Here is a 23,147-nt window from a genome sequence, read left to right on the forward strand (position 1 = left end):
CACTGGAAACATGGTATCTGCATGTACACAGGCATGTACACATACTCACACTCACACACAACCTTCCCCCTGCATTTCCCAGGCATTGGGCTAAGTGCTTAGGTGTATCTTATATCCTCAGAGGTCCTAGGTGGGCATACGTACTCCCATGAATTACTTCCATTGACTTATTTTTTTTTCCCCTAGGGTCAACTTCTTTTTTACCCTGTAGTCAGTGAAATGTAAAACCCATTTTTCTTGAATTTGTGGTGCAAGGAGCTGAGTGACAGGGTGACAGCCTCACCACACAGCAGGGCTCGCCCACCCCCTGCGTTCCGTCTCTTGCTGATTGCCCTGCCCTGCAGGTTATGTCCCTGGGTGCTGCCTGCTGTCGGGCCTCCGTCCAGGGATTCGCGGGCTACTACACATGCTGTAACTCCTCACACTTCCTTTGCCTCCTCTCTTTCTTTCCTTCCCAAGAAGTCTTTCTCCTTTTGTTCTTATTTCTATCCCCTTTCCTGGAGTTATTCAGTTTCCCAGAATTTTGAAAATGTCTTAGGATAGCTTTCCCCAAGTTCTAAACCCACGTTTTCACTTGGCTATGATGCCAGCACCTCAAGGTGAAGTTCTTGCAGAATTAAGTTTTCTTTCTTACCCTCCTTTCCACTCCTGATCTCAAGCCCGAATTTTGTTCTTTTCCTGTTCAAATAGTGACAAGGGTTTATATCTTGGTGACACATGTGGAACCTTCTTTTTGAATGTTTGATAGGATATGTGGAGTGTGTGGGGATGACAGATGGGAACAGAAGGTTCCACACACCCGATCTTGTCCTGGGAGTCCACTTCAGAGGTTTTCAAACAGATGTAATGGCCATCTTGATTAAATTAATGACCATTAGATGAGTGGTCAGCGTGCAAGTTTGTATAAATACTTTATTCCTTTGAGTGTTGGCTTCCCAGTCCTAATACAAATTCCTGACAAGCAAGGCTGACAAAGTCTGGGGCTCTTTTTTTTTTTTGTGGGACCCTCGCCAGTGGCCTGGTAATGAACCAGTGCTGCAGAGGCTGCGGACAGCCTCGCAGCCCAGCGCCACCAGCAGAGGCCTGTGGGGCTCTTTTGCCTGAACTGAGCCTTGGGCTGAGAGCCATGGAAGGTGAATCTCCCTCCACCCAAATCTAAGTCAATGGGGTCGAATCTCTCCAGTGGTGTAGATGCCAGCGTGGGCCTTCTCTGGCCAGCAGATGCTGGCAGTTTTCTCTGGGGTGCCTAGAAATTTACATCACAATAATAGCTAATTATTGAGTACTTTCCATGTCCTATACTTTGTTTGCAATTGAAACCCTTTAATTTTTATTTTATATGAGTAATACATGCTCATTGTAGAGAATTTAGAAAACTCAAGCTAAAACAAAGTAAAAGAACTTAAAAACTACCCAGCCAGAAATAATCATTTATAATTTTCTGAATCATTTGTCTCTATCCACTTGCAAATAGGAGTATTTTGCTTGCTGCCAATTTACTTAAGATACTGCGGACAGCTTTCTGTGCTCGTAAATGTCAGCAAGCCTGCTTCTCATGCTACCGCTTCCAAGACCGCGGTGGGGTTCTGCACAGATGAGCTGTCATTCCTTTTGTGCTAAGTGCTTTAAATGTATCATCAGTTGTTCCTCACACAAAGAAGTAGGTATAGACTGTAGTTTTATTTCCAGAACCCAGTTTGCAGAGGGTGAGAGGTAAGGAGGAGCTTATACCACTGGTACTGGCAGTTTGGCAATGAGCATGAACATTGAAAAAGAAGAGTAGCTGGAGGGTTGTGGACTCGAGGAACAGGGGATTTTTGTTTGTTTTCTAAGGATGGAAGAGACAAAGTGCCAGGTGGACAGTGTTGGTGAAGAGAGGAGCAGGAGTGGAGGGAGTGTGTGGCCTTTCTGGGGGGAGTCCTTTCTCCAATGTTTCTGTTGGCAGGAATGTGAGGAGTTCTTTGATTATATCTGCAGTTTCTCCATGAGTAGGCAATGAGGCTTCCTACGAAGAGTGAAGACTTAAACGTTTTCAAACCTTCTACAGACTTTGTGTTAACGAATGTGGATGATAAAAGAGAGAGTTACCGAGGGAACTATAAAAAGATTGCTTGGCGGTGTTGAAGGTCCAGCTGTAAATTTATTGTGTCAAGCCATGTGTTTGCCTGAATTTGTTTTGCCTCTAGGAATGTGCTCACACCCAGGTCTAATTAGGATGAGGTGGATAGTTGCATTTTTGCCAGAGTTGTATGAATGGACAGTGGAGAAGGATAGTTTTAGGATACTGGTTAAGTAAGAGGTTGAAATAATGGGTCATGGAATGATGCTGAGGAGGGAAGTAAAGATAGAAGTAGGCAGAAGGTCAAGGAACTGTATGTCCCAAGAGACTGAAAATCCAAGTTATTAGGAAATGGAGTCTGAAGCATCCAAAGTGCTGGTCAGGGAGGGAGCTGTGGGACTTTCCACCTGGTGACCAGCTGTGGAGTGGAAGGAGACTGTTGCTTAGAGATGGGTGTTGTTTGTGTGAACCAGCTGCTTTTAGAGGGCACCCAGATGCAGGTTATAGAAGGGATTTGGAAAGGATGACTGAGTGTAGGTACAAGAAGATGATGTGTGAGGAGGGACCGAGATGAGTATATCTGCATGGCATGGACCTTAGCGTTTTCACAGGTCTGTGGAGGAGTGGTGGTAAGGGACAGTGTGGAATGAGGAGCATGTCAACAGCAACTTGGTCTTGGAGAGGGGAGGAAAGGTGTGGAATGTGAGAAAAACAAACAGCTTCCACTTAGGTGGCAGGGAGGCCGTCTGTATTCTCAGGGTGGAACTAGCTTTTGGAATTTGAGTGGGTGTTCCGGTGCCCACTTGGTCTGAGGAGATAAGTGGAAGGTCCTAGAAGAAGAAACTTAGGTGAGCATGAGGAGAGGCCGAAAGCTCTTTGACCGTACTTAGGTGTTTTCTTAGGGCAGTGGGAGTTTGAAGCCCAATGGAATTGCCCGGCTACTCTTTGATAAGGGAATACATCCCTTTGTGGTCACTTAGCCTTTTTAGGAACCAGATATGACCTGGACAGATGACCTATCTGATCAACACCAAGTCTGTCCAAAGTGTGGTTTAAACTGGATTGAATGGACGGACATTCTTTGTAGTGATTTTGGGTCACAGGGGTCACATCAGCTCCTGAGAGTAAGAGGAGGTCTCCCGTGCACTGTCAGCTAGTGGGCAGGGTGCTCTCCTGGGTAACTGATGACACTGCAGCTCCGTGCTCCACCTTCTAAAGTGTGAAACTTGAAAAAAAAAGGTCAGGGTTACTTAGAGATGATTACAATTATTCACACAGAACCATGGTGAAAACTAACATTCATCACAGTGCTTGTGCTCAGCTACTGATTTCTAGATGTGACTAAGGTGTGTGTACTGGGCCTAGTGAGCTTAGTTGGGCATTCAGATTGCAGAACATGGAGTGGAAGGAACAGAGAGCAGTGAGGTGGTGTTTCTGATAATGGGATTGTGGTGCCTGCCTTCCTTTCCCTTTTTCTTGTTTACCACAGATATTAGAAAAGAAAACACATGGGACTTTATTTTCCTTTCTAAATTAGATCTTGAATTTCACAGAGGAAACATTTTCTGTGTACTCATATGTGGATTTTATTGGCCTGCATGTTGTCAGAGGACTGTGGGTTTTATAACGGACTGGGTTTCTGTCTGGAAATTCACAGGGATGATGTCTGTGGCCCAGTTTCGGCAAGTGTGCAGAATTTCGTGGGGAGTATGTACTGCTAGCCTCTTTCCTGACTCTGCTTTTTCTCTCTGGCCTTGTTTTCCCTTTCTCTTTCTCACCTCCTTGTAATGACATTTGATCATACTTATGTGTCACTATATCATTTCTAAAGCACGTTTTGGTAAAAATAATAAATATGGGTCACAGTATAAGCATTCTTCTATTTCATGAGTTTTTTTTACCTATTTTTGAAAATGTCAAATAATTTTACTGCTTTAATAAATCCCCTATGTCATCAAAGGAGCTAAAAAACAAACAAAACCCAAAACAAAACAAAACAAAAAGACAACTGTGTGACTATAAAAGTATTATATGGAAATGGTAGAAAACTTAGAAATAAGGATGACTATAAACAGGCCATTTGTCATTATTAATTCTAGATTTTTCTTCTAATGCTTTGTCTCCATTTTTTTTTTAAAGATTTATTTATACAAGAACTGGGGTACAGGCCAGATGTGCAGGTGGGTGAGAGGATTCACCAGAGACAGAGCAGGGAACAGAACAGACAGAATGACTGAAATACACTGCTGAGGGGAGCAGCTGGCAAGACAGGAGAGGTCTGCCCCGCCGTGTGGGTTGCTCCGCAGCTGACGGGGATCGAACCAGCACTGCAAAGGCTGCAGACAGCTTCACAGAACTGCGCTCAACTGCCTGGGAGGTCCTGTCTCCATTTTTTAACACAAATGAAATCATAATATATGTATCATTAATTTTGTATCCCCCCTTTTTATCTTAAAAACTGTTGAAGCACTTTTAGTCATTAGAAACTACTTACAGATGTGATTCCTGAAAACCACACAATAAATCTACTATAATATCTTAACAGACTTTTATTGTTAAACATTCAAGTGGCTTTGACTTTTTTGTTACTTTTTTTTTTTTAATTGAGGTAATCTTGGTTTACAACACTGTATGTATGTGACTTAGGGACACTGGATCACACCTCCTCAGACTCCTTTGCTATTTTATTTTATTTTTTAAAATTTTTTATTTATTTATATAAGCACTGGGTACAGTCAGAAGGCGGGAGGGTGAGAGAATTCACCAGAGCCAGAGCGGGGAGCAGAGCAGGCAGAAGGACCGAAGTACACTGCTGAGGGGAGCAGCAGGCGGCAGGAGAGGTCTACGCGCCATGCGGGACCCTCCTCTGGTAGCTGGGGAGCAGCCGGGGATTGAGCAGGCACCGCCGAGGCTGCGGGCAGCTTCGCAACCCAGTGCTCAACCGCTGTGCCAGCAGGGAGGCCCTCCTTTGCTATTTTAAATAAGATAGCAGTGAGCATTATTATACATGTTATCTTTGCCACAGTTTAAAAATTATTATTTTCTAGTAGAATCCTAGAAGGAGAAGAGTAGTAATTAAAGACATAAAAGCTATAACTGAAGGAGAGACTACAGGTGAATATTTTTAAATTTTGCAAAACAGTCTTTTTATCACCAATACCAAAATCAGCAACCCTAAAGGGGAACATGATGAAGTTGACTACATGACATTTTAAAAATTCTGTATCCAAAAATATTGGAAAGTTTGATACTCAAATGGCTGTAAAGAATTTTTACAAATGGAAAAGTCTGGATTCATAATTGAAAAACAAAACTTTCACAAAAAAAATAAAAATAAAGGGGACCTCCCTGGTGGCACAGGGGTTAAGGTCAGCTCTGTCAAGCTATCGTCAGCCACTGGGACATGAGTTCGATTCAGGGCCAGGGAACTGACCTACTTGGTGCAGCAGACCTCTCCTGTCTTGCCTGCTGCTCCCCTCAGCAGTGTATTTCAGTAGATCCATCTGCTCTGCTCCCCACTCTGTCTCTGGTGAATCTTCTCACCTCCTGCACCTCTGGTCTACACCCCAGTTCTTGTGTACATAAATAAAGAAAATAAATCTTTAAACAAAAAAGAAAAAGAGTCAATAAACATTTGAAATGATGTTCAACCCACATGATCATTAAACAAAAGCAAAGCAAAGGAGATGTATTATTTTTTCATTTATAATTCCACCAAAGATAATGAGTATTGAAAATATGTGGTGGGCCTCCCCGGTGGCGCAGCGTTTGAGCGCTGGGTTGCGAAGCTGCCCGCGGCCTCTGCGGCGCCGGTTCGATCCCCGGCTGCTCCCCGGCCACTGGAGGAGGGTCCCACATGGTGCGCAGACCTCTCCTGCCGCCCACTGCTCCCCTCAGCAGTGTACTTCGGTCCTTGTGCCTGCTCTGCTCCCCGCTCTGGCTCTGGTGAATTCTCTCACCCTCCTGCGCTTCTGACTGTACCCAGTGCATGTATAAACAAACAAACAAACAAACAAATAAATAAATAAAAACATGCCTCTAAAAAAAAAAAAAAAAAAAAAGAAAATATGTGGTAATACTATTAATTAGTCTATATCTGGAAACTGTTTGTCAGTTAAAATATATATATGCTCATTCAGTCAAAAATTCTGTCTTTAGGACTTATTTTAAGAGACTCTACAAGTAGGTACCCAACAATGTTTGCTGTAGCATTGTTTATAATTGAAAAATTGGAAACAAGTTAAGTTGGGATTTGGTTTAATGATGGTATATCCATTCAGTGAAATATTATATATGTGCTAAAAATGATTAAAGATATATAGGAAATATGAGCTAATGAGTGAATGAATGCTAAAAAAATGTATACCGTGTTTGTCTCCATTTGAGGGATTCTGCCTAGTCTTTTATTTTTTATTTATTTTTCCTTAAGTTTTAAAATGTCTAGACAGAATAGAAAAAAAGTAAGTTCCTCAAAAGTAAAACTAGCTAAAGCAGAAAAAAATTGTGTTTATCATATTGTTTTCTTGTAGTTATTAAATACTGATTGCAAAGTTCAACATTTAATTATTAAACACTAATTTCAGGTAGAAATGTTATATTAACTATGATTTATGATTTATGAAGTGAATTTGTGAAAATGTAACCAAGAAAATCATCTGTTGTACTGTTGAGGAAGGGAAAAAGCAGAGCCCTCCATCAGTTCTGTTTACTGTGAATAGAGTTGCATTCATTTGTCACTTTTTAAAATCTGCTTTTCTTGGACTCATAATCATCAGCAATCATCAGGCAGAGTCTATTAGAGGCCTGTGTGGGGTCTTGAAGAGCTTCCTCTATTCTTGCTGTTGAGGAGGTTGAGGCCCCTGGAGTCTTAGTGACATCTCAGGGCCTGGTAGGGGCTTAGGATTGCGGTGAGCGGTTCTGCCTGGTGGCCATGGGAGGAGTGTCAGGCTTCCTGCCTCCAACATTTTATCATCCCTACTCTTGATAATTTAACAGCAGTGATTTGTTCTTTGGATTTAAGTATATTTCCCCCCTCTCTAGTTCTACATGGTAATTCCTTGTGTGTGGGGGGGTATCTTCTAATAAATCACAAATACCTAAATTGAATTTTCCCGCATGGTCCCGCCTGCATGTACTGGTCATAAGGGGTGGTTGTTTTGTGGGCAGTGTAAGTGTGTGGGACTTTGAAAAGGGGGACTCTATGACCAAATTCTTTTTTTGCTCAGTTACTGAGCAAAATTGTTTTTGGGGAAGGTGAAATTATAAGTTTCATTGCCAAAGCTGTTCAGTTTTTCTTTCATGGATGTATTTTTAAGATTTTTTTTTAGTGCTGTGGATTAAAACAGACTATAGGCTTGAAGAGTAAATTTACAAAACGTATCTTGAGCCATTTTTTTTTCTTGTACTTTAATTTCTGAGAACTGTGACTGTCATAATGTTAATACCCTCAAAGGTAAAGATGATTTATTTATACAGTTTTAGTTTTTGTTTTTTTAAGCGATGCTTGCTTCTTTATATTTTTTAAAAATTTTTTAAAAGATTTATTTTATTTATACAATAGCTGGGGTACAGGCCAGAGGCGTGGGAGGGTGAGAGGATTCACCAGAGACAGAGGGGGAGCAGAACAGGCAGATGGACCAAAAGCACTGCTGAGGGGAGCAGCAGACGAGATAGGAGAGGTCTGCCACGCCATGTGGCCATCTCCCCGGCTGGCAGGGAATCAAACCCATGCTGCAGAGGCTGCAGACAGCTTCACAGCATGGCTCTCAACCCACTGCGCCACCGGGGCGGCCCTATACAGTTTTAATTTTGGGCAAATTAATGTGTAAAAATCTTGTTTGGGTATAAATTAAGTTTATTTATTAAACTTTAGTTTTCATTACTAAAGTGCTGTAATCATATTTCAGAAAACTTAAATTCTGGAAAGGACATGCAATTAATATTTTTCTGTAGTACAATTTCCTTCAGATTTTTTCAGGTTATGCCTCTAAAATACAGTTTCAAGGTTATGATTCTGCCAGAGTATGACTAATTAGGCAGAAAAGGTTTTCTATTTACATCTAATCTGTTTCCTAAATGATCTGTTGTCTCTTCTCTGTGTTTGTTCCCCTCTGCTTTTGGTGAAACTTGTCAGCACATTTAGCAGAAGTTGGAAGCTTAATTTCTTTTAACAGATTTGGATTCAGTAGCAATATCCTCAGTGGAACTACTCTAAAATTCTCTAAGTTTGGAAACGAATCAACTGTTTCTAAACAATTCTGAGGGATAGTTGGGTTGCATTTCCTGAGGGTAGGAAAAAACCTTGAGTGTTTTCATTCTAAATGCTTCAGTTTTTAACAGGACCCTAGGGCCCAAACTCATCATTCTGTGTTGGCAAACCCTGCCATTTGGCTGGTGTGCTTGGTGGAAGGAAAGTGTATTCTTGCCCAGTTTGGGCAAGAGAACTTTTTCCTTCCCTTCTGCCAAAATAATGCTACTCTTCCGTATGCTTATTTTGTTCCACCCTTCTTATTTGCAGAGTACCCGGGTGGAGTTCGACCTGCCAGAATATTCTGTTCGTCGAAGATATCAGGATTTTGACTGGTTGAGAAACAAACTAGAAGAATCCCAGCCCACTCATCTCATTCCCGTAGGTACTAAGTCATTGCAACTTGTTATTCATATTTCTTGCATTATCTTTCTTGAGGCTGTTCACTCAGCTCTTACCCCTTGAATTACACGTAAACTCTGCCTTATATTTCATCCCAGATTAATCCATCAAATGTATGGAAAACATGTTTATGAATACTGCATAGCACATTTCACCTTTTGGGTTTTGCTCTCCAGGGTGCCAGTTTCTGGAATGGGATGGGGTAGATTTTCAGTATGACAATTAATCTAGGGTCCAGGGGTCCAGGGCACCAGCCATATCGCTTCTTTTAAAAAACAGATTGAAAAGCCAGCTAACCTATTGAAACAGTGCATAGTATTTATTTCTTATATCCACACATTTAAAAATAGAACTAGCACAACTAAAATTTAAATCAACCTTCATATTCTGACTACCCCCTTTTTTTGAGTAAAAATAATTTTTTAGACCCCCAGATGTTTCTTGGACTTGGGGACTTTAAGCTCATTTGGGTCATAAAAATTTTCAGAGGGGTTTATCTTTCAGTTAGAACTTGGTTAAATAATTGCTTAGTACAACCCACTTTTTGTTACCACTTGTTAACCAATGCTGCTTCCTCCCATTGTTGAAAGAGGCTGAATATCATGTGAACAGTCCTCTTGTTTTCTTGGTCTTCAAGGCAAAAGCAGCCATGTTCCTAGTGCTGTTGAGACTGGTTTTCTTTCAAACTGGAATCCTGAAAAATTTTCATCTGAGGCTGCACCCCAGCATCCATACATTTGATCTTCATCATGGAAATAGTGCCAAAAAGTGAAAGGGGGGAATTACTAGAGGGAAAGGATGTCCTGAGCAAAGTCCATACAGGCTTTGTGGACTCTGCCCCCACTCCATCAAAACACTGGTAACTACACATCCCATGATCACCAAAGGGAGGGTTGCGAGGACCTGAGGGCAGAATTAAGCAGCCATGTTCTCTGTTTTGAATATTTAACTGAACATGTGGCCAGGGGGTTGCTCTCTTGGCCTGACGGGGTGTGGTTTTTTGCCAGCTCAGTGGGTCATTGGGATTCCAAGTTAGTGGAAGGGGTAGGATGCATTTATGAACTCATCTCCCTCTTTCTCTCCCTGAGTTATTCATTTCTCCATTTCTCCTTCCCTTGTAAATAAACCTTTTATTAACCTTTTGTGTGTGCCTGCAGTTTAGCATTACTAAGTCCCCTTTAAGCGCATGGGTGAAGACCCACAGTCAGGCAACCCTTTTTATATTGGGGTTGCTCTGTAACACTGTGGTGGGACTAATGGGACTGGCTAGGCAGCTGCTCCCACTCCAGGAGGCCCCATCCCTCGCATGTCCCCTCTGCTCTCCAAGCTTAAGTTTTGCTGTTCTAGTCACCTCAAAATGTGTTCAAAGAAGTAACTATTTTTCAAACAGTTAGGATTATTCCTTAAAGAGAACCTTAAAAAAAATTCTTAATTTGCAAAATTGGCAGTTAGTGAGTTATTTTTTTAAATAGACCTCATTTCAGAACAGTTTTAGATTTACAGAATTACTGTGAAGCTAGTACAGTAAGTTCTCATATCCCACTCCCGGCTTGGCTTATTATTTAACATTTTACATTAGTATGACACATTTGTCACAATTAATGAGCAAAAGTGATACATTTTTATTGACTAAAAAGCCTTTCCTGCCTTCCTGGTAGTGCAGGGGGTTAAGTCTCAGCACTATGAAGCTATCTGCAGCCACTGCAGCATGAGTTTGAGCCCCGGCCAGAAAGCTACCCACATGGTGCAGCAGACCTCTCCTGCTGCTCCCCTCAGCAGTGTATTTCAGTCAGTCTGCCCACTATATGTCTGGTGAATCACACCGCCCCCCCCCCACCTCCCATATCTCTGACCTATACCCCTGTTCTTGTGTACATAAAATTTTTAAAAAATTAAAAAAAAAAAAGGCTATTCTTAAAATCAACAAGCAACTATAAACCAGAGACACACTACCGGGCGGGGAGGGAGAGGAGGGGAGAGGAAGCACTAGAGTCAAAATAAGGTGGGGGGGTGCAGTTGTATGGGGAATATAACCATAATGAAAATGCATACATTGTGCAAAGATGAAAAATGATGTAAGAATCATATAAAATATTTTTTTTTAAAAAAGCCTATTCTTTTTCCCATCCCATTATTTCCACCTCAGTTTCCTGTCCCAGGAGCTCATCCAAGATACCACATTAAGTCTCCAAGTCTCCTCAGGCTTTTCCTGTTTTTGACAGTTTCCCAGGCGTTCCTTGTTTCTTTCACATGCCCTTAGCAGTTGTGAGTACTGGTCAGGCATTCTGTAGAGTGCCCCCTTTGTGGATATGTGGCTGATGTTTATCTCATGGCTACTGGGGTAATGTGTTCTGTGGAGAAAACCCACAGAGGTCAAATGCCTTCCTCGTGGCATCTCACATCAGGGCATATACTGCTGACACTATTTGTGGGTGTCGGTCGTCCTTCTTCACCTGACTCACAGTAGTGCTTGTCAGGTTTGCCACTCTTTCTTCTCTCCCTTCCATTGATTTTTTTGTGAAAGGAAGATGTTCCTGTGTGTCGCCCACACTAACATAAGGGGTGCCTCTCCACATCCTGGCAGCTGGAGTGCTTGGCTTAGTAGTTAAAGAGCAAAGGTTAGGCAGTGACACCTGCTGGTGAGACACTCATGAGTGGACATAGAAGCCAGAACTGGGGAAAAAAAAAAAGGAAGTTGGTAGAATGCCAAGGTGGACCCAGAGTATTTTCAGTATGATGAGCACTGAGTAGCTCTTTAAGTAGAACTTCAAGCCAGTGCAGACTTAAAGTTCTTCACAGTGGAGGCTTAAAGTTCTATAGGAGAGCATCTGTGATTTAAATGTGAATGTCACAATAGAAGCAAACCTCATTTCCCCCCTTTATGTTAGTTCATTTTACAGCAGCTTCCCTGGGAGGTGCCTGTTAATAAGCATAAACTTGGTGCTAATGTTTTACTGGGTCTGGTGAGTACCCTGGGCATTGGGGAAAGGAAGGGGTTATAAGAGAAACAAGGGTGTGCATTATGAGATACTCAGTAAGCTTGCAGCATCATTATTTTCACTTCATTTCAATTTCATTAAATTTTCTTGATTTAAAAAATGGTTCTACTGATGAAATTTTCTTTATTTAAAAAACAGCTCTCATTCATATGCCCTACAATCGCCCATTTAAAATGTACACATCAAGGGCCACAGTGTCTTCATAGAGCGGTGCAGCCGTCAGCACAATCAATTTTAGAACCTTTTCATCACCCCAGAAAGACAGCTGCCTCTCGTTGCTTTGTTCCTCTGGAATTTTAAAAGCAGAAACAGTATGCTCTTAAGGCCATCTTAAAGCTATAAGTGTGCTAGATTTGTATGTGTATTATCTTGCAACAGCAATTCATTTTTTGTCTTTATTATTTAATAGTTGGAACTACCAGAAAGTCTTCCTTGTGACATGGCTTTGTTCTGTAATTCTTTTTTGGCTCAGAAGTTGGTTTTAACACTGCCTCATTTGCTGAGACACAACTAGTTATATAGCAGGCAGATTTGTGATTTGATGGGCATAAATAGGTTTTTGAAGATCTAGCAATTACATTTATTAACTCTTTAATTTTACTTGGAAATTTGATTTTTGCTTCAATATTTATGAAGAAAGCTTCGCTGGAAGGGTGCATTTGTATTGTTATATACCTGGTTTTGTTTTGGGTAGTGGTGAACTCAGGAGTTAGTGAGAAGAAATGTAAAGTGAAACAACCGTTTTTCTTAACATGAAACAATCAGAGAAAATTTGAGCTTCATTTTCTAGTTAGCTTCTCCTTTTTTAGTACTGCTAAATGTACTTGCGTTTAGTTTTCTCATTAGACAATAAGTAGGTGGACACTGAACTTTTGAGTACTTTGAATTCAACCAGGGTTAGTAATTTTTCTCTGTAGGGACAAGGTTTTTAATCTTGATGCTCTTTTATTTCTTTGTTAGTTTAGAAGCCACATTTTTTGTTGGTTTGATAAAAAGATGGAAGCAGTAATTTTAATCCTCAAGAGGAAGTTGGACATTTCATGAGTGAGCAATTGAAAGCTTTGTCCAGATTTCTTACCCAGAAATACTAATGTTTGTGACAATCTACAAGAAATATGCTTTTGTTACACAGATTATAAACATCTTTCTTATAAATTAACATGAAACATAATATATGGGAAAGTGTCCTACCAAAGTATCAAATGCTATAAAAATGTAAATATTTTAAGATTAAACCTTGAAATACTTCATGGGTTGTTGTAATGCTTTGCAAATAGGATTTTTTGGGTAGGTTCCAATATCATACATGCATATATAGTTTAAGAAATGTTTTTTCATTGTGGAAACTGTCAAAATATACCAAAGTAGAGAGATTCAGCACAGTGAACCCACACACTCATCATCCAGTTTCAACATATGTCAACTTAGGTCCAGTCTTGTTTTATCTCTACTCCTACCTACTCCCTCACCCCTTCAGATATGACTTTTCAAAAAGTGATTTTAAATATAGAAATTTCTTACACTCTGGAAGTCAGACGAGCAACATAAGTCTTTGTGAAATAATATCAGGGTACAAGCAGTGCTGCATTCTTTCTGAAGACTCTAGGGGAGAATTTATTCCCAGTGTCTAGAGCCTCCTACATTCCTTGGCTCATGGCCCCTTCCTCCATCTTCAAAGCCAACTGCACAGCATCTTCTCTCCTCTCTGACATCTGCTTCATCATTACATTTAGAAAAATCGAGGTAAAATTACCCTAACATAAAAATCATCATTTTAAATTATAGAATTTTGTGGTCTTTTTGTAATCACCACTGTCTATTCTAGAACATTTTTATAACCCCAAGAAGAAACCCTGTACACATTAAGCAGTCAATCCCCAGCTCCCCTCTCTCAGCCCAAGTGTTATAAACAATGCTGCTTGCACATATACTGGGCAAGTTCTTGTTTGGACACTTGCTTTCAATTTTCTTGGCTGTATACCAAGGGATGAAATTGCTGGATCATATGGTAACTCTAGGTTTAATTTTGTTTTGAGCAACTGCCAAACTGTTTTCCACAGTGACTGCATCATTTTAACATTCCCACCAACAATTAAGGATTCCAATTTTTCCACATCCTCGTCAACTCTTATTATTTTCCTTTTTTTTAGCCATCCTAGTGGGTGAGTGTGAAATGGTATCCCAGGTGATTTTTAAACACATTTTGGCTTGAAAGATACACAGAAGTTTCAACTATTAGTTTGCTCTCCTTTTTGCTTTCTGTGCTCCTTGTTTACAAATGAATAAAAACAACTGGGATTTATTCAACACTGATCATGTTCTTGGAGCTGTGTTGCGCTCTTCTTCACATGTATTATCTCATTTACAGACTATAAAGTACATGATTTCAACAGCAACCTAGATTCCCGTGCATAAACAACCCTGAAGGTAATTATCAAGGTGAGGCAGAGAGTAGGTGTGTCCTTTAAAGAAGTTTGAAATTGGAAGACACAAATTTACAAAGCTGTGTACATTTGGGAGTAAAAATGTTTGTTACAGAAGGAAATTCTGTTTGCAAAAGGATTCACTCTAAGGCTCCTTTAAATAGCAAGTTCCTTGATTCATTAAACCTAACATTCAACCTAGTAAATCTGAAGAATGGATAACTATTTCAGGAGGTCATCAGTTATGTTAAATGAGGCAAATCCAACCACTTATTTGCTCATTAGGCCCTCCTCTCTATTTCTCGTCTGCATTCGCAAATGAGAATGTGCTCAACAGGACTCATGAAATAAAATCAAGAAAATGTGTATTGGATCTGGCAATTAGAAAGTCATCCATCATCTTTAAAAGAGATGTTTCTTCATTGGGTAGGGACGGGGCAGAGAAAGGCAGCATTGAAGATGGCTTCGTTTAGGGTGGAGGAAGGCTGGGAATGGGGATTGAGAAGTCAGTGGAATTAAAGACAAGTGATTTTTTTACAAAAAAGTTGAAGGAGACAAAGAGAATGGAAAATGGAATGTAATTGTTAGTCAAGGAATGGTTGGATTTATTATTTCTGGAAGAAAGAGAAACAGCCATATTTTTTGACTTGGGGAAGAGATCCAGATGAAGAGATATTGAAGATACAGGGAAGAGAGGGATAGCTAATTGATAATGATAAGTGTGTAATAGTGAGCTGATGGGCCAAGGATGTGGGTGTAGTTGTTAGCTTTTGGGGGAAGGGGATGATGTCCACAAGACCTGAGAAATGGAGGTAAGGGTAGTACCCCGTAAATGAGTTTCTGTGAAGGAAGGAAGCTGGTAATGGAATTTCCATGGGATGTCTTTATACCTGGTTTCTACTTTGATAATCTGCTTACCATGAAAGGTTGGGAGTTGAGCGTGGATATTAAGAATGACTGTCTAAAGGAATGGAAGAAGACCTAATCAGAATAAAGGAATCATTCTAAAGGACAGCTATACCCTAGGAAGGCAGCTTCTCTGATACTTTTGACTGGACTGTAACATCGGGCTGAGCGGCCTCCGTGTCTGCGCCAGTCCTGCATTTCTGACGTCCTGCCCAGTGTCAGCTCCACTGCACACTAGACTTGGACTTGTTATCCCCAAGCATCTCTGAGTTTATTCTGACTCTACTCCCTTCTCTTCCTTTATTTCCAAACCTTTCCAATGTGTCCTGTAGAACTCCTGCACTGACAAAAAGAAATCCCCTGGTTCTTAGCCTCTGACCACTCCCACCGTCTCAGGATTTAGCAGGACACTTGCTGTCCCCAAGGTCAGTCCCTGGGAGCTGCTGCCACTTTTGCAACAATAAGCCACCCAAACTGCCATGGCTGGAATTGTTGGAAGTCTGTTCAACCTAAGAGCTAGTTCAATCCTCCTAACAAGCTATGAGGTTGGTACTGTTGTCTACAAGAGCCTGTGGAACATGACCCAAGTGAACCAGCTTGGCAGAGGTGAAGGAGAGCTCAGGAGGCTGGGCTGGCCCTGGAGCCTTTTCTCTCCCAAACTAAAACATCTTGGCTTTGCAAAGCTCTCGCAGGTGGAGGCTGTTGACTTCTTCTGTGTCCAAGAACCCAGCTGCAGGCACGCTGGTGCCACCGATTCCTAAATCTTTTAAAGATTTTGTGTCATGAGTCAAGGTTGCTTCTTGGCTTTTCTACTCTTAATGGCTGAGGAATCTATTTTTTGGGGTTGGTTATAACCTTATTTCTGTTTTGGCATGTTTGGGCTTGAGGGTTTAGAACTTTAAAAATCTCTTACTGCCCCAGATTAAGGTTTGAAGGTTATGGACTTCAGTATTTGTTCCAGTTTTTCCACTTCTTCACCAACTCTTGTTCTTTCTTTTCCTCTTCTTCCTCCCACCTTCCCTAGTGGGTATAAGTGGTGTCCCGTGGTTTGGGTTTGTATTTCTCTAATGGTTTATGGTGTTGAGCATCTTGTCATGTTCTTGCTGGCTATTTTTATATCATTCTGGAGAAATAGCTACCAGATATTTCCTCATTTAATGTAAGTGTTCTTTTAATATTTTGGAACCAAACATTTTCAAATCATGCCTGTGGTAGTACTGAGGAAGGCCTTTTAACCAAACTACAAAGGAAATAGGTTAACACTTAATGATCACCTGGTAGCCCAGGTGGTTCTAAATTGCCCATAATATTGACTCAAAGTAAACATGATGGAGAAATTTGAGTAAGGGAAATGAAAGAAGTTATACTTTTAACAACTTTTGAGTATAAACCTGACTGTCCTCACCAAAAAAAAAAAGGATCCAAAAAGGGTATTTTTTAAATACATGGCCTATCCTAATACACCTTTTCTCTATTCACCCTGTTTCTTTCTTTTACCCCTTAAACTGGGGGCAGAATCTTGATATATTTAAGTAAGCCTGTGTGGTGGATGATATCTGCCTTCTTTCCCGAACTTACCTTTCTTACCGTAGCTTTCCCTTTCTGGCATCTGTGCATTGAAAGATGTGAAGGCAACCACGCCCCCCAGGTTTACTGGATAAATAGTGATGGTGTCCTGTTTTCTAGGGACTCTGCTCCAGTGTTTTAGTTCTCTCACTATGAAATTGATAGGGAAGTTGTGATTCGCTCCATCTGTATTTTTCAGAACTGTTGACACTGCTTATAGAAAGATCTGGCTGACGCGGAGACTCTCTCTGGACAGATGGAATTATTTCCTGGCCTGGGGCTTTCTTTGCACAATCTTAGCATTTTTTCTTGCTGTGTTGATTATTTTTCGTCCTGATTATTTTTTATTATTTTTTATTATTTTTCTTCCTGTCTTCACAGCCTCTTCCTGAGAAGTTTGTCGTGAAAGGTGTTGTAGATCGTTTTTCAGAGGAGTTCGTGGAGACCAGAAGGAAAGCTCTGGATAAATTCCTGAAAAGAATTGCCGATCATCCCGTGCTCTCTTTCAATGAACACTTTAATGTTTTCCTTACTGCTAAGGTAAGGACAGAATTTTTCATATTCTAACCATCCCTCCCAAATTAGGCTTTTTTTTTTAACCACAGCAGGGGCACGGTCCAGGGAGGGCAGGGTGGTGGTGGGTGGGCGTCAGGCTCTTTCTTAAAAGCTGCTGTGGTGTCTCGCAGGCCACTTTCATGAATGGCCCACTGTGGTGGGTGTCACACATTTGCTTTCTTTTTGCCTATGCCCCTTTGCATGAGCAGGGCAAAGTGTTAAAAGGCAGAGGAAACACTTGCAGTAGCAGAGGAAGTTAGAGGATTTTCATTTGCAAAAGCAGCAATAAGGATTTCCTTCCATACCCGTTGGTGGTGTTGCTGGGCGTGACATTCTTTGTACTTAATGATAGGAAAATCTTTGTTCACTTGATAGACTGATAACTTTTTAAACTTAGGTACAGTGGATTATGTAGCTCAACATTATTTCCCATCTATGCCTTGACCATCAAACTTGGAGTAAAATACTTGTTGTTTGCAGCATCCATCTTGGCCTGATGTGTTTTTTTTTTTTTATTTTTAATATTAAATTTTATTTTTATATTCCCCCATACAATTGCAAACGCCCCATTCTGACCCCAATCCTTCCCCTCCCGCCCCCCACCCCCCAAAAAGTGTCTCTGGTTCATAGTTTTTTGTTGATTTTGATTTTCACTTTCTTATATTCATTTTCCTGGTCCCTTATTTAAGTTTTCTAGATTCCTGCTATGAGTGAGACCATCCGGTATTTTTCTTTTTCTTTTTGGCTTATTTCGCTGAGCATGATCCCTTCCAGTGCCATCCATGTTGCTGCAAATTGCATGTGTTTATCTTTTTTGAATGCTGAGTAATATTCCATGGTATATATGTACCACATCTTCTTGATCCAGTCATCTATTTTTGGGCATTTGGGTTGTTTCCAAAGCTTAGCTATTGTAAACAGTGCTGCTATAAACATAGGGGTGCAGGTGCTCTTTGGAATTGATGTTTCTGTGTCCTTTGGGTAAATACCTAGGAGTGGAATTGCTGGATCATATGGAAGCTCTATGTTTAGTAGGTCCAGAAATCTCCACACAGCTCTCCATAGTGGTTGGACCAGTTTGCACTCCCACCAACAGTGCACAAGAGTTCCTTTTTCTCCACATCCTCGCCAACATTTGTTGTTGCTAGTTTTTTTAATATGTGCCATTCTCACTGGTGTGAGATGGTATCTCATGGTAGTTTTGATTTGCATTTCCCTGATTACAAGTGATGTTGAACATTTTTTCATATGTCTGTTGGCCATTTGCATTTCCTCTTCAGAGAAGTTTCTTTTTAGCTCTTCTGCCCATTTTTTGACTGGATTATTTTCTTTGTTGTTGCTGAGTCTCATCAGCTCTTTGCAGATTTTTGTGATCAGTCCTTTATCATTAGTGTTGGGTGCAAAAATGTTCTCCCAGTTGGTGGGGTTTCTCTTTGTTTTTGTTATTGTCTCTTTTGCTGTGCAAAAGCTCTTAAATTTGATGTAGTCCCAGCTGTTTATCTTTCTCTTCACTATCACTGCTTTGGGTGATGTGTCTGTAAAGATGTCTTTGATGTGCAAATCCCGTAGTGTTTCGCCTATATTTCCTTCTATGTATTTTATGGTTTCAGGTCTTATGTCTAGTTCTTTAATCCATTTTGAGTTGATTTTTGTGTATGGTGTGAGGTAGTGGTCAAGCTTCATTCTTTTGCATGTAGCGACCCAGTTTTCCCAGCACCATTTATTGAACAAACTTTCTTTGCTCCAATGCATAGTCTTTGCTCCTTTGTCAAAGATTAGTTGACCATAAATCTGTGGGTTTATTTCTGGATTTTCTATTCGATTCCATTGGTCTGTATGTCTGTTCTTGTGCCAATACCATGCAGTTTTGATGATTATGGCTTTGTAGTATAGTTTGAAGTCTGGGAGTGTGATGCCTCCATTTCCTTCTTTTTTTTTCAGTAGAGCTTTGGCTATTCGGGGTTTTTGGTGATTCCATATGAATTTCATCAATAATTGTTCTATTTCTTTGAAGAATGCCATTGAGATTTTGATTGGAATAGCATTGAATCTGTATATTGCTTTTGGTAGGATGTTGGCCTGATGTTTTTTATTGTTTTTTTTTTTTAACTTAAAAACTTGTTTAAGGAATTTTTATTTATTTTTTTAAAGATTTATTTATTTATGCATATGAGAACTGGGATGTTAGCCAGCGGTGGGGGAGCTGTATGTGTGAGAGGATTCACCAGAGAGACTGGGGAGCAGAACAGGCAGATGTCCTGAAATATACTGCTGAGGGGAGCAGCAGGCAAGACAGGAAAGGTTCTGCTGCACCATGTGGGTTGCTCCCTGGCCAGGGATTAAACTTGTGCTGCAGTGGCTGCTTGTAGCTTGATACCGCTGTCTAAGGAATTTTTAAAAGTTGAAATAACACTGCATTAGAACATTCTATAAGTTTCAGGTGTTCATCATTGAGCATCAACATGTGTCTATGCCAAGGTCATCACTATAAGTCCATTTCTGTTCTTCACTCTTGTCCTGAGTTTCTCAGCACTGCTTTTCTGCATTGTTTCCTGCTCCCCACCCTCCACTCTCTACCTTCCTTATATGGCTTTGGCTGGCATGTAAGTAAATGAATGGAATAAGTCTCAACTCTTAAAATTTCTCCTAAAGATAACTTTGAATAATTTGTGTGGAAGAAATGGGTGTGTTGTTGTTTTGTTTCATTTGTCAGGGTTTGAAAAGTTACGTTGAAAATCATGTGTGTTTAAAGAGTAAACCTGCTTAGAACAAATCCAACTCTGTTAAAAGAAACATATGGCAGGTGAGGCTGCTGGATATGATGGCAATAGGGATTCTCTCGTGTATATATAATAGGGTTAGGTCTCTTAACTCACTTCCGTGTTTTCAGAGTCTTCCATTTCCATAAAGAAACCACTTGAAGGCATTGTCCTATTTTATCTTGACCTTGGGAATGACTGCGCCCTTGAGGTTTGTTTGTTTACGTGTCATCCTTAGGACCTGAATGCCTACAAGAAGCAAGGGATGGCACTGCTGACCAGAGTGGGCGAGTCAGTCAAGCACGTCACTGGAGGATACAAGTTGAGGAGTCGGCCTCTTGAGTTTGCAGCCATCGGTGAATACTTAGATACATTTGCACTCAAACTGGGAACCATTGACCGAATAGCTCAGCGGATCATCAAAGAAGAAATAGGTGAGCCCTTTGTCCAGATCTTCATCAGTGCAAGGACCACATTTGCAGAAATGGCATTCCTGCGTGCGAGCAGAATCCACCTGTAGAAATGCTGGAATGACAGAACTGGGGCTACTTTCTTTATAAACCCAATGCATAAGAGGAGGGGAAAAGAGGCAGTGCCCAGAATATAATTTTGCGCTCCATTCTTTGCTCTCCTCTCAGCCTTGTGCTTGCTTTCCCCATGGCAAGCAACTACTTTTGAGCCTCTAGGTTTCTCTACTTTTATTTCTCTTAAACTTAGCATGAAAAGTAGACATTGACTCAACAGTCTTTCATTCATAGGAATGACAACTTAAAAAACCATCATAGTTATCTTTTCTGACAGAAAAATGGTTCACAAGGACAGCACGGTGACCTGTATTTGATCAGCTTATGATCCCAAGGAGCCTTCAGACTTGAATTTGACTCCTCTGTCCCCCCACTCTCCCTGACCTGGAAAGTCACTGAGGCCTTTATTATTCCTGGTTGTGGCCACCTGTTGTGCTATTTCCCGAAACATTGGGGCTTTTTTGTTTTCTTACACATATGTGGCCTAGACAACCAGAACAATGTGAATGATCATGGTGGCTGGCAGGTGATGTGCAACACCTTGAAAGAATTCTCCAGTAAGTGCCCTTCACTGACTGCTAACAAATGACAACATTCCATTATAACAGCAAGAATCCTTGTGATGGCCCAGATTTTCTTTGTGAAGAAACATAAATGAATATTTTTTCTTGTTCCTGCGCCTTACCTCTCCTTTACCCACTGTTGGCATTGGAGATAGCCTCAGGGGCCACCCACACTTAAGGAGCACATGGAATAAATTTGGATGGGACCCTGCATGGGGGACGACCCCTGAGCAAGAGAGTGAATCTGTTTATGTAAGGTCACGTTTGTATCAAAATATTTCCTAAAATTCCATTATGAGTGATTTTTTTCCTCTTAAAAATAGCCCCCTGAACCTGTATGAAACTCTGCCCACGTTGCCTGCTAAGATACTGCTTTTCTGTGTGTATCAGTAAGGGGTGATTTCTGAAGATGCTTCATGGATGTAGGTCCTCTATGTTTCCCCAAAAGGCTCTGGAGTCCCCATTAATCAGAAGCATGGAATTCTCACTGTTGGGTACAGTCAATTGATGGCTGTTATGATGTTTGCTGTGATACCAGCACTTAGAGATGAAAGAAAAGTTATGTTAAAAACTGAGCACATTTAAAAGGGCAGGCTCAGGTGAGTAATGGTCAAGGACACATACCTTGCTGTCAGGCACTCCTGGCTTTGGTGGGTTCTCAGTAATACCAGTGATTGCTACCCAGATAGGCCTTTATTGGCTTCTCTTCTTTTAGAGTACCTTGTGGAGCTGAGAGAATATGGGCCTGTGTACTCCACGTGGAGTGCGTTAGAGGGCGAGCTGGCGGAACCCCTGGAGGGCGTGTCTGCTTGCATCGGCAATTGCTCTACAGCCTTGGAAGAGCTGACAGACGACATGACGGAAGACTTTCTACCTGTGCTCAGGGAATATATTTTATATTCTGACTGCATGAAGGTAAGCTGACTCCTTATGCATTTAACACTTTGTTATAATCATTATTGAAAATTAATAGGGTGCAGTAAAAATTTCCTTCTTCCTATGTGGGCAGATTCAAACGTATAGGCTGATGTTGTGACATAGAAATGGAACATATGGTGAACCAAGTTTGTGAATTAAGTGAAAAAATGGTTTGGAAGCGGTTCTTACTAGTGTTCTCTGAAAATTCAAGGAGATAGAACATCTACTAATGGGGCTAAGATTGGGGTTCCTCTCTTAGTTTGAAAAGGTCTTTGGGATCATCTTATCTGACTTGCTCATTTTACAAGTAAAGAAACAGAGCCTTGTGGTCTTTTCTCTGTTTTCATGGTGCAGTGCTAAAGACCTTGTGTCTGTGCCTTTTCTGTTGGCCAAGCAGGATCAGTTCCTGCTTTTTGCAGGGCTCTGTCTCAAATTGTCTTTAAACACATCCTGACTGGGTACATTCTGTTCCATTGGAAGGTAGAGAGAAAGCATGGAAAATGTAAGGTTTTTATCAGGCCACATGGAGCAGATGGAGCAGCGAACAGTGAGGACAGCTTGTACTAGAAAGAGGCTGAGGATGTGTTTTCCAAGGTTGCTGTGGGGAGAGAGTGAACAATGCCTTGTGGGGTTCCCAAGTTACCCACAGGCCCAGGACTTAAGTTAAACACCCTGTGGTTATCTGTACATGAGTCCATATGTGGGATTTTACATCCTGTAGATAACAAGTGTGTAAAAAGTAATTAGGATAGAGCTGGAAGGGACATCTTAGATTCCTTACCATATTTCTGGCAGTACCTTTGGAATACTGCATATTACAGCCAAACCAAGACATGTGACATGTGGATGTGGAAGTGTGGGTTTAAAGACTGAGTTTATCTTTTTTTTTAAAAAACATTTATTTATTTATTTATACAAGCACTGGGTATAGTCAGAAGCGCAGGAGGGTGAGAGAATTCACCAGAGCCAGAGCGGGGAACAGAGCAGGCAGACCGACGAAGTACACTGCTGAAGGGAGCAGCGGGTGGCAGGAGAGGTCTGTGCACCATGTGGGACCCTCACCTGGCAGCTGGGGATTGAATCTGCGCTGCAGAGGCTGTGGGCACTTCGCAACCTAGCGCTCAACCACTGCACCACCAGGGAGGCCCCTGAGTTTATCTTTGAGCAGAGATACTTTGAACATTGTCTGGGAAAGCCCTGTTCAAATGTCCACTATTTCATCCTAT

At 41.1% G+C, this 23,147-nt stretch overlaps 1 protein-coding gene across 1 annotated transcript in view; it reads left to right on the top strand.

The window, feature by feature from the left end:
• The window catches only part of SNX30 (sorting nexin family member 30), a 92,474-nt gene that overhangs the window by 45,532 nt on the left and 23,795 nt on the right, over positions 1-23,147 (top strand). Inside the window, exons 3-6 of the mRNA XM_037495499.2 lie at positions 8,577-8,687; positions 16,984-17,142; positions 20,155-20,350; positions 21,719-21,918. Coding sequence (XP_037351396.1) covers positions 8,577-8,687; positions 16,984-17,142; positions 20,155-20,350; positions 21,719-21,918 — 666 coding nt within the window. The remainder of the gene's footprint in view (positions 1-8,576; positions 8,688-16,983; positions 17,143-20,154; positions 20,351-21,718; positions 21,919-23,147) is intronic.

The sequence above is a fragment of the Talpa occidentalis genome, unplaced genomic scaffold, assembly GCF_014898055.3.
Source record: "Talpa occidentalis isolate TD23 unplaced genomic scaffold, MPIMG_talOcc4v2.1 talOcc4.7, whole genome shotgun sequence".
NCBI lineage: Eukaryota > Metazoa > Chordata > Mammalia > Eulipotyphla > Talpidae > Talpa > Talpa occidentalis.